Source organism: Stegodyphus dumicola, chromosome 1 (assembly GCF_044657685.1).
Source record: "Stegodyphus dumicola isolate Sdum_Otavi_A_Nest chromosome 1, ASM4465768v1".
Lineage (NCBI taxonomy): Eukaryota > Metazoa > Arthropoda > Arachnida > Araneae > Eresidae > Stegodyphus > Stegodyphus dumicola.
Window position 1 is genome coordinate 285,473,972 of NC_140768.1, and position 12,071 is coordinate 285,486,042.

Genomic DNA, 12,071 nt, shown 5'->3' on the forward strand with positions numbered 1-12,071 from the left:
GCTTTGCCGACCAGACGGTATAGCGGTTATGGGAGCCGACTGCGATACCAAAGGGTCCAGGTTCAAATTCTCAGAAAAGGCACCTATTACGTGCCTCGAAAATAAAATCACCACTTCTGGCCTTAGGAATGGCCAATGCTGAAAAAAAGGCAAGTGCTCACCATTCGATTAAAAAAAATGCTCAGGCTTTAGCATCTCGTTAGCCGATGTTCTAATATACGTTCTAATAAATGTTCTAATAAATAATAATGTTCTAATAAATGTTCTAATAAATAATAATGTTCTAATAAATGTTCTAATAAATAATAATGTTCTAATAAATTCTTTTAGGACAAGCTGTCTGCAATAAACTGATACAATGCATTTGGGTAAACTGCACCTGCTTCTGCATACTTTAGGGGAGGAGAGAAAACAACATTGGAACTTCGGCCGTTTGGGACGGTTGTGGTCGTTTGAATGAAAGGACGTCTGGAGCGTTATGGTCTTCAAAGAGCTAATCCGGAATATAGGTTCGCCTGGTTACGTAAATTGAGTTGGATCACTTACTGAATTCAAACTCATGTAAAAAGAAGGAAGGTTAGGAATCCTTGTTTTTACTTCCTTGTATAAAATAAAGGAAGAATCGCAGTCACGAAAAATTTCGAGTATCACATTTCAACGGGAATGTCCATTTTGACCGATGCGAATTTGCGTCGACGAAGTTTGTGCAGGACTTCTGTAGGTATTGAGAGAAGTCTTTTTTTACAAAACGCATTGTGAATTCAAAAGAGTTGAAAAGGATTCTAAAATGGATTCCTTAGAATTTTTTGTGTTATTTGTACTTATGTAGGTACGTATGTATGTATCTCGTATAACTCAAAAATGATTAGCAGTAGAATGTTTAAGTTTTGTATATCGGACTGCTGTAATATCGAATTGTGCACCTCCCTTATTACAATCAGCAGTACCAAACGTATGTATATGTGTGGATTTTGTTCTAAATTTCTTGTCTATATACGTGCCGTCTAACTCGGCTTTTGTTTTCGCAATCTTTGGTCGTAATCATATACTTCCATTTACAATAAGTGTTTCAAATGACGAAAATATTCATGTTTTGGCAATGACAAAATAAAAAAAAGTTCATTTTCGGCAAATAAAGAAATCTAACTTTTAATGTGATCTCCCGTATGAAAAAATAGAATTATGAGATGTTTGACTCCCGTAGTACAAAAATTAACTAGGATGTTTAATTTCAAAATTTGCAGTTTTTTAAGCCATTTCTGACTTCGAAAGATTGATTAATTAAGTTAGGAAATAAGTTTAAATAAAGTGCAGCAAAAAATGCGTATAATTTAAGAGGCCGGTGCAAGGAAGTCATGTGGTTGTTCACATCAGATTTTTGTTTTCGTTTAGAAACTCTAATTCTGATTGAAAAAGTTTTGAAAATTGTTTTAACTGTTTTTGGTTTTCAGTTTTTTCTGTATTTTACAATTTTTAATAAAGATATTTTGAGTTTTATGTGTTGTTGCCTTGCCGTGAAGTGAGAACTCAATTGATTTTCGACTAAATAAGTTTAAATGAAGTGCAGCAAAAAAAAATGTGTATAATTTATATGTGGCCGTTTTACGAAGTCAATGTGGTGTCCACATGAATTTTTTATTTTTATATATAACTCGAATTAGGTACAATTAAATGACGAACTATTGTGGATAAAAACAACTGCCAAGTATTAAAACATCGACTATCAATACTGCTGTCTGTAGTCACACATATTTTCTTTTCCATTGTGTATTTTCCATAGACAGGTTTTGTTTAACACTGTTGGTTTGGATAATAATTTCCCATCATTCCACAGTAAAATAAACTTAACTTTTTTGCCCTACTCAGCATGGTTAAACCGAAATCCAGTTATTCCGCCTCCTAATAAGGTGTTGACTGTAATTTGTTCTTATTTCTTATAGTTGAAGATTATCTTGCGGTTTATCAAATTCAGGCTCACCAGCGGCCGAGCGGTGAGTCCTGAATACTGGTAGTTCGGTCCGAGGTTCAAACCCCGCGAACCGGCTTATGAAGTCCTCTTTCCCTTCCGTGCAGTGCCTTGGAGCGGAACACGTAAATAATAATAATGTATCAGATGCAGAGTTGGTTTTCAGTTCATTTAATATATCTTCGTTGTATTATTTTAAAAGAGGAAAAATAAGTCTTGAAATTTCATTTTAAGTACTATCGAGAAAATTCATTCAACTTTATTTAAATTTCAAATTTGTGTTCTTTGGACAAGTGCCGCTGCAGTGGATTTTAATAAATTAATTTTAATCAAAGAAAAACAGACACATATATCTTTAAAACCATTTATTAGATAAAAAGGTCGAATTCATCATATACAGAAAAGGTTCTCACATGCGTTTTTGTATTTTTTGCAACAAATAACTTGGTAAACGAGAAACATTTGAAAACGCTTTAGGACACATTGCATTACAGATGGAGCGAAATAATGAACAAGCGTTTTGCGAATGGTTTTGACAATCGGGTATAGGGGGCGCTGCTCGACACAACATGAAGCAGCAAGTTGGAAAACGTCTGGTAATTGTAAGAGGACTCCTGACTACCTTTTGTTTTGCTTATGCTGGAAGTTTCTGTGTACCTACACAGAATGGCAAAAATGAAATAATTCTCTACTTACACAAATTTATATATTTATACAGACTCTTAATAGCACTGTATCGTACATATGCTGAAGACAAGCGTATATTTAGAATGGATATTTTTTTAATTGTTTATATTACATAAATTCTGATTTGATATCTTGATATCTCTAAATGATCCAAATACATGTTAAGCTTTGCGAGTTGTTTTATAATTTATTAAATTCCTTTATTTTGTCGATGATCAAAACAGAATTTTCTCTGATTGCGTTCAAATTATTATGTACTAGTGTACATCACGAAAAATAAAATATCTTTAAATTATACAATTCCGCCTAGAATGCTGTACAAATGTTGCTACTTTAAAACAAATGAGAAGCATGTCTAAAATATGCAATATAAACCTACTGAAGAATCGCACAGTATTTCTATATTTAGGGTATACGGTTAATGCCTTAAAAAAACATCCATTTGCAAATAAATATTCTGTTGTCTAGTGTAGCACCTTTTTTGTATCAAAATCGGCACATATACCAGCATACAATTCAAACTAAGCACCATGACTAATATGTACATCTACAAACTAAGACAGAAATGACACTGTACAAAAAGATAAACTTGGAAACAAACTTGTGATTTCATAGAATTGCTCAAGCGAGGTTCTACATCTAAAATTAAGACCTAGATATCCTTTACACAACACATATCCAAAAAGGTCCATTTAAATTTTATTCCTAAAAAAAGGATAAATTTGTTCGGTCTTGAGCATATTAGACGCAATAAGGAAGTCGAAAGACTGACCTTGAGATATTGAGCCAATTACGTTTTGTGCGTATTATTATGGATTAAATATTAAACGTGCGAAAGAAATGCAATATTATTATTTTATTCCCCTTTCAAACGTTTTTTAAAAACCATTCATTGAAAAGAAAACTTGAGCAATGCTATAATTACAATAAACAGATACATATGTATACATACATATTTATAATTATATATTTATATATATATATACTTACCACTGTGGGCTTCATAGAAAACTGCGCAAAAGAATTCGAAAGAGACTAATAACTAATGCGTAAAATTGTTGACTCGTGTATGTAAAAGAATTCACATCAGTAGTCTAAGTACGTGAAAAAAAGCACCATTGTAAATGTAAACAATTAAGAAAAAATATGGCGGGATTATTTGAGTAAATGCCTATTCTGAAGTGCATAAAATTGGTTTTTTTTAATAGTTTCTTAATCATTTATAATGTTTTAGTAAGCTTATGCTTACTTTACAACTTTCTGGCCATTATTAAAAGCAAAGACTTTAAAGCATTTGTAATAACAGAACATTTCCTGGTAAAAAGCACTAATTCAGATGACAATTTTAAATTCTAAAAAAAGTACTTATATCTTAAGAGTTTTCAACAAATTCCATATTTCATTTTTTCTTAAATCTTTGTCATTTATAATTTCAAAAAATTCAGAATACATATTACTAGTAACAAACGTGGATGTAGAAATGTTATTCTGTATCAAGTCAAGTTGTACAGAGTGGCTAGTATGGACCGCTTTAAAATTTGATTTGAGAAATCTGTAAACTTGACTCGCTAAGCATTTAGATTTGAGCATAAATGTAAAAAAAAATGAGCAAAATCTTCGTGTAAATGGCGCACTCTTTAGAAAATTCGTAAAACTAAAAAATTTAGTTTGATCAATGGAATCGTTTCAATGATTGCAGATGAATTGTGCAATTGTTACAATGTAATAAGTGCTGTGATGATAGTGAATTCTCATTTTTAACTGTTTTGCTGAATTCTGGGATATGTAGAAAATTGGTAGAAAAAGCTAGAAAATTTATTGAACATGATCTGTTATTTCTTTAAAGTTCATTAAATGAACAAGGCAACTATATTATGTATTTCTTTAAAAAGCATAGGATTAAATTCAAATAAAAACTGCAAAGTGCATCGAAAATATATAGTTCGCAAAAGAATCGCTGATTTTATACTCTTTTAACAATAAATTATTTTTTCGTTTCTGTTACGTTAGGTTTTTTAATATTTATAATATTGTGTATAGGTTGAAATTTTAAACTGTACAAAATAAAAACAAATAAATATTAAGCTTTAAAATATTAACACTTTCAAAACTTCTGAATGTGTACATGTGTAAATCTCTAATAAATGTCTCAATAGATGCTAAAGGAATTGTTAAAATGTTCATTTTTTCCCGTATCCGATTTTTTAGAAAACGCATAAAAAATATATAAACGTGGGAAAAACGTGCGATCAAATTTTAAAAAAGGACATTTCAATATGTTTTTAATTTCCAAAAAGCGGTTATTTATATGTTAAAAGGTGAAAAACGGTATATTAAAGTTGGTCACTCTTTAATAGTTTTACAAGGTGGATCGGATGATTAGTTAATAACTTGTGTACAAAGCATTCTTTAGCACTGGTCTTAATTCTTGCACCTTAAAAAAATCATAGATGAGATATGAATAGTTAAATAATATATAATATTCTTATAAATTTGTAATTATTAAATTCTTCTTGTAAATGGTAAGAAGAATTATTATAATTTTTCTTATAAATTAATTATCAACTTAACAAGTTATATGTACATACTATTTTATAATCTTTAATAATATTAAATAAAATTATTATTTTTTAAAAAAAACTCATTTATTTTATTCATTTATTATTTACTGTTATTTGATTTTAAATCTAATATCAATATTTGTCTGCGACATATCGAGCTTCATTCGCATTAGCGAGCTAATAAACATTTCTGATTTTATAAACAATCAATAATTTTCTAAATTACTTTTCTTGGGGTAAATGAATTGAAATAGATTATTATTTAGAATGAAAGTTAAGAAAATTATTGCATATTTTAAATTTGTAAATTTATCATTGCCTTTCTTTATAAAAACAGTTAAATTATTTTATTTTGAAGTTAAAACTTAGTTTTTAAAGGAAATTTGATTGAGTAAAAATGCTGCGTAATTCTGCCATTATATATTTATTTTGATCTTTTTTTTTAAATTCCATTATCCAAAATCAGCTGTTGGTAAAGATGCATAATTACAGTTTCAATAAAAGTTTATCTTTTTTAATAGGTTGAATTTTTCCTCGACCTATAGAATGCTTACTTACGTTTACTATAGATTGCACATTAACTGAATATTTAAAATTTAGCTTCTGATACGAAACTTTTCCAAAAAAAAACAGAATTAGAAAAAGAGAAATTCACATAGTTATTGTATAACGCTGGATAATAATTTAATAATTTTATTTTTTTAAAGCAAATAATCCTGAAAATAAGCACGAAATATTTTTCATTATCATTACTGTATTGTTATTTTTTATGTATATAAAATCTTTAAACTGTGTCGAAATCCATTTCACATTTTTTCAGATGGATATCCATTTAAAAGATAGATAGACAGATAGATATCCATAAAGATTTTATGCGAAGAAAAAAGACCTCCGACATATTTCATTTTTCTTATCGAATTAGAATTTCCCACGTACCATTCCTATCTTTCAGCATAGAGACAGTGAACACATTCACGCACAAACAAGCGCAGTCAATGGTTACAGTTATTCAGAATGCAAAGATATGCACAGTTAAAAATTGGACGTAGACGATAAATAACTGTTCAATAGTTATCGCATTTAATGAAAATGGAACGAATCAACTTATGTAACAAAAAAACTAAACTCTGCCGAAACATTTAAAAAGATTAAAACAGGCAGAAGCATTTAAACATTTAAAAAAAAAAACTTTAAAAAAAGCATCTTTCTATATAGAATAAAGAATAATAAAGAATTATTAAAATATAAGAAACATTTTTTAATTTTAATTATTCTCAATAATAAAGAATTATTAAAATATAAGAAACAGTTTTTAATTTTAATTATTGGAATTTCTTTAATTTAATTTAAAATAAAGTTCAAAATAAGTGTTTTGGAGAATAAATGTGAAGAATAGTGCAAAACACGTTTTATAAATAATTTTAAATCATATTTGTAAAAAAATGCATTATAAAATTGTTCTAATCTTATTAATAATTTGGTTTTATTTTTATTTTATTAATTTCAAATATCTTTCGATAATAATTTTTTGTATATTTATTAAAAACAACTAATTCTTGATATAACTAATTGATGAAAACTGTTCCTCGACAATTAATTCTCAGTATGAGAATAAACTATTATAAAAACGAACCATTTCATTTAAAACGATAACTATTAACAATTGTCATTGACATTTTTCATCGTTACCTACTTTTTACAATGAAATAGCTGTACGCTGTTGAGCCTTCTGGACTGGAAACTAGGAAAAAAAGAAATTGTATTCCGATGGTTTACTATCCGAGTCACTAGAAGGTATAAGTCTTTCATTTTTTCAATAGACTAACTTGGCACATTCACACATTAAACGCACATAACCAAAGTCCAGTTCAAAGTCCTCACACCAGGCGAAGTTCCATTTTCATCTTCACTATTTTCCATGTTTTTGGATTTTATTTATTTATATAAAAATCTTTCCAATCAGCCTTTTGGAGTTGAATCGTATTCACCAGCGTATTATTACAATGATTGAAGTTTTTATTGCAGCCCAAATACTCCCAAATTAAATATCCTGCTTCATAAATTAAAAGCTTTAAATTACATCTATACATTCGCGAATAAAGGTTCTTTAAAATATTTTTTCACTGTCGTTGCTAAAAAATATTTTGTTCTACCTTATTTAGAATGTATGACGTAGTTCTTACAAATATTAGTGAGAACGTATTAAAAAAATCAACTGAAAGAAAATCGAAAATAAAAAATAACTAAGCAATATGAGTTGAGTTTTATAAAAAGATAGTTGATCTTTTAAAGTGAACATTTCAGTTTTTTAAATATTATTTCCCCACAATCTTTGAATTTGTGCAGCAGTTGAATTTAAAGTACTTATTTCTACGCTGGTGCATACAAAGTAAACTGATCAGTCTATTCTTTGGCATTTTGGTTAAACATTCTTATGGAATAACCACCTTTGGATGTCAAATTAAGCTTTAACAAAATAAAAAGAAAACAATCCTCTTTCTTTCTTTTGTTCTTTACATTCTTTATTCTGCTTTTTCTTCTTCGTTATTATCCCTAGATTCAACGTTTTCGCTACTATCTGTTGCCTCTGCGGTATTTTCGTCTTCCTTTACAGCCCCTTCTTCCGTCTGCTTCTCCTCGTTGTTGTCCTCAGCTTCTCCGCCGCCATCTTGGATCGATTTGGAAGCTTCGTTCTCGCAGCCGCCATTTTGGTCGGATTTCTCCTCGCTAGATGGCGCATCAGTATTTTCTTCGCTCTTGGCAGCGTGATCCCCATTGCATGCCTCTTTATCTTCGGCTGCCGTGTCTATAACAGAATAAAATAAAACGGTAAAAATAAAATAAAAACAAGAATTTGCTATTAATGAGATTCAAGTTTCACTTTCATACGAGATGTAACGGAAATGTTTCTTTTTCTTTCTTTTCTTTTTTTCAGGCAGTCAAAACCTTTATTCATTTTAGATACATTCTTGCTGTCTTCCCTCCTTTCCCATTAATTTTAAGTCTTTAATTTAGTCATTAAGAAAAGGCTCTGCCATTTTTCTTATATCAAACTGCTTTGTTGTTGGACATGTACATTTGCAAGTTTTTTATTTGGCTCGCACGAACTTTTTGCAGAGTGGACGAAATGAATTCTCAATCGGTGATGTGTAGCAATTTTGAAAAATTGGACAATTTAGACCTTTCTTTAAATCGTATGTTCAGATTTTAATGGTTCTTAGTTATACTTAGCGTCTTTTCTTTAGAATTTCTTTTAAGAAAAGAACAATAACTATCAAATGAGTCATTACAATTCACTTTGAGTTTTGCTCAAAGGTATGATTAATGTATGGATATTTCAGTAATTAACATATTTTTTGACTTTCTAAATCTTGCATTCGTCTCATTCGAATTTCTGATTTTCCCAAATTTTTGTTTACATATGTTACATATGCTTGTTTGTTGACTTACCGTTTTTATTCATATTATCATATTTCTACAAGTACCATAAAACATATAAATGCAATCTCTACATATAATAAAAGAAAGAGTCTGTCTGTGTGTGTGTGTCAGTGTGTCTTTCGTTTGCGTTGCGCGTAAGCGTAATAGACCCACGGCTACGAAATTTGGTACATAGGTACATCTAGACAAGAGCCAGTGCACCTCGAAGCGATTTTTTCGAAATTCGAATTAGAATGTTTTTTATTTTATGTTTTGTGATGAAATCGCGTCATTTTGAGACATAAAATATATAGGAAAGCGAGATTTTACTCTACACACTCCATTTTCACATCGTCATGAAACGCAGGCACTTAGCTATTTTACAAACTTAAAATAAATTTCGTGTTTCAATAAACCGATCCAATACGAATTTATTTAACAAAGGGAGCTTAACACCTTTTCAACGGAATATTTTTTAAAAAAGTTTATTTTTCTTTGATTTTTGGACACGTTCAACTTTCATCCTTGAGACTGCTTTTACAAAAAGAATTTTGGAAAAATGATAATATTTTGTATTTAAAAACATTTTTTTAAATGAAGCTTCCGGGTACACTTCTCACATCTCACATCTTTAAAAATGTGATTTTGGCAACAATTTTCTTTTCTTATTGTTGTTGATAGATTTTTGATGAAATCGCATCATTTTGAATAGTTTCATTCTTTTAGAAATATGGGTTTGGCAACAATTTTTCATCGTATTTCTTATGTCACTGTTTTTAAGAGATTGACATATTTCATTGTCATTTATATATATATATAATACATTTTTATTTATTTATTTATTTATTTATTTTTTATAAAGTTGTTCTGCAGAGTAAAATTGTTTTGAGTTTCTTTCATGTTATTTTTTGCTTATTTCACTATTTGTAAGATACTGAAAAGTTTTGCAGGAGTTACTTAATACCTTTCTGGCCTTTATATCTTCATGTACATTCACTGATCTTATTTATATTACTATTATTTTTATATTATTTTTATATTTTCTTTGATTTGTTTTTACAAAGTTTGCATTATTTATCTTTTTTATAATCTTCTATGTTTATTTCAACTTTACTTTGAATTCGATTTCATAATGAAAATTTCCAATGTTTAATTTCTACAAATAATATAGTACTCAAATGCGTAACGATGAAAGTGTCGGGGACGGTTACTCGAGTTTTACAGGATTTCTCTACAGTAATTGATTTTTACTCCAAATTGAATTGACTAAAATGCTTCATGAGAATAAGTTCTTTGAGTATCAGCATTAGTTCATAATTCCTACTATTCGCGGAAATATTTGGCCTGACTAGAATTGCCGGTTTGGCTTTAACTTATAACTCGAGTAAAGACGAAACACCTTCGTATTTACGTATTTTTATCAATTATTGTTCATTGAACGGGAGTTGGTTTGTTCCCCTTGAAAAGTCAACTAATTTCCGATCAATGACAATGATTACATGTTTTAATTTTTCCTTTTACAATTGAAATATTATTCTTCGGGATGATTTAACTCCAGTCCCCGTTAAAACATTATTAACATTTTGATTTCAAATTACTTCAAAACATCTTTCAAAATATAACTTACCAGTATGGATGCACACTTTTAAAATAATTCTACTTTAATTAAACTTAGGAGATAATATAATCAATTAATCAATACTGTTTAGGAAATAAATTATATATATATATAATACATTTCTATTGATTTTTTTTTTTTCTGCGCGGAATTTTATGTTTTTTGAGTTGCTTTCATGTCATTTTTTGCTTATTTCACTGTTTGTAAGATATTGAAAAGTTTTGCACGATTTTTTTTTTCTTCAACGGAAAGTTGGTTAATTTTTTATTAGGATAATTAATATTTGTATTAAGGGATATAACTTATTTCATTGTAATTTTTTCTCTTGAAAATATAAGATAAAACATCATTAATTATACTTTGCTTTTCAGAATTTTTTGTTTTTTGTATACTTTTATGTTATTTATTGCTCATTTCACTGTCTTTAAGATACTGAAAAGTTTTGAGTGATTTTGTTAGGAAACAAAGTCCTTAACCTCCTTTATACCATTTGAGTTCTTAAGATTTTGCAAAGGGAAGTTGGTTAATTTATTTATTAGGATAATTAATATTTGTATTAAGGGATATTGCTTATTTCATTGTAATTTTGTTATACGTAATAACTTTTTTTTTATGAAGTTGTTATTAGGATTTTTTTATGAAGTTTTTTATTAGGATAATTAATATTTGTATTAAGGGATATTGCTTATTTCATTGTAATTTTGTTATACGTAATAACTTTTTTTTATGAAGTTGTTATTAGGATTTTTTTATGAAGTTTTTTATTAGTATAATTAATATTTATATTAAGGGATATTGCTTATTTCATTGTAATTTTGTTATACGTAATAACTTTTTTTTTATGAAGTTGTTCTGCAGAGTAAAATTCTAAGAAATTTTTAAACGTTTTTAACGTTTGGTGTTCTCTTCAGCCATTTTTCCGTTTTTCGGTACATTTAAAAGCCAGACGTAGGCTGACAGCGAAGCTGCTAGTTTTTAATAATACAAAATAAATAAACATAGAAAGCGATCAAACAGAAAAACTTATTAAAATACTGGAAAAATTGAAGGGTGCTTTTCGAAGTCATAACATTAATGTAGCTAACTTTTCTAAATTACTCAAAGCTATAACAGCATACCTAAATTAATATAAATGCAGGTGTATTACTAACGATTCATCGGGCTTCCCAGTTCTGTAACCTTCAAAATTATTGATAACAGATCTTCTTGATATTCATAAAACACCAAATTCAATATATCAAAAATATGAAAGAAAACACATTTTTAAATTCGTTTGTGAAAACCTTGCGACGCATCATGCAGCAAGTATGACTTCCATTTCCAAAATGCTTACAATGAAAAACATATTTGCAATATGCAAAGAGTTTTTAAATTATTTCTGCGCAACGTGCATTTCGAAGGCAGTACGATTCAGATCCACCAAGTTACTAATAGCATTTTATGATGCTACTGACATCAAGAATACTGGTTACTTGTGTAAATGCAAGAGTCCCGGATGGTCAACCGTTTTTAACGAAACAGTAGAGGCCACTACTGTGTTATTAATCTACCACTATTGCGTTATTAACGCGTTCTGTGTGCGTTTCTCTAATCAGCGAGTGAATTCATTTTGATTGACATCTGCTGTCCGTCGACGGATGACGAAACGGATGAAGTCAACAATGTTCAACTTCTATCCGTATATCTGGGGAAGCGTTGGGTTTATGTGGTAAAAAAGGAGCAATCAGGTGTTGTCTTCAAAACATAATCGCGGCAGAAGTAGCGATGAACGCTGGATCAAGGAAAGAATGTTTTGCTAAAAAATACTTATTTCTGAATT

The 12,071-nt window shown here is 29.1% G+C and overlaps 1 protein-coding gene across 1 annotated transcript in view; it reads right to left on the bottom strand.

Annotated features, from left to right (window-relative positions):
- Positions 1-2,316: 2,316 nt before the first annotated feature.
- The window catches only part of LOC146999572 (uncharacterized), a 100,602-nt gene continuing 90,847 nt past the window's right edge, over positions 2,317-12,071 (bottom strand). Inside the window, exon 2 of the mRNA XM_085808165.1 lies at positions 2,317-8,020. Within this exon, the coding sequence (XP_085664291.1) occupies positions 7,737-8,020 (284 nt within the window). The 3' untranslated portion in view covers positions 2,317-7,736. The remainder of the gene's footprint in view (positions 8,021-12,071) is intronic.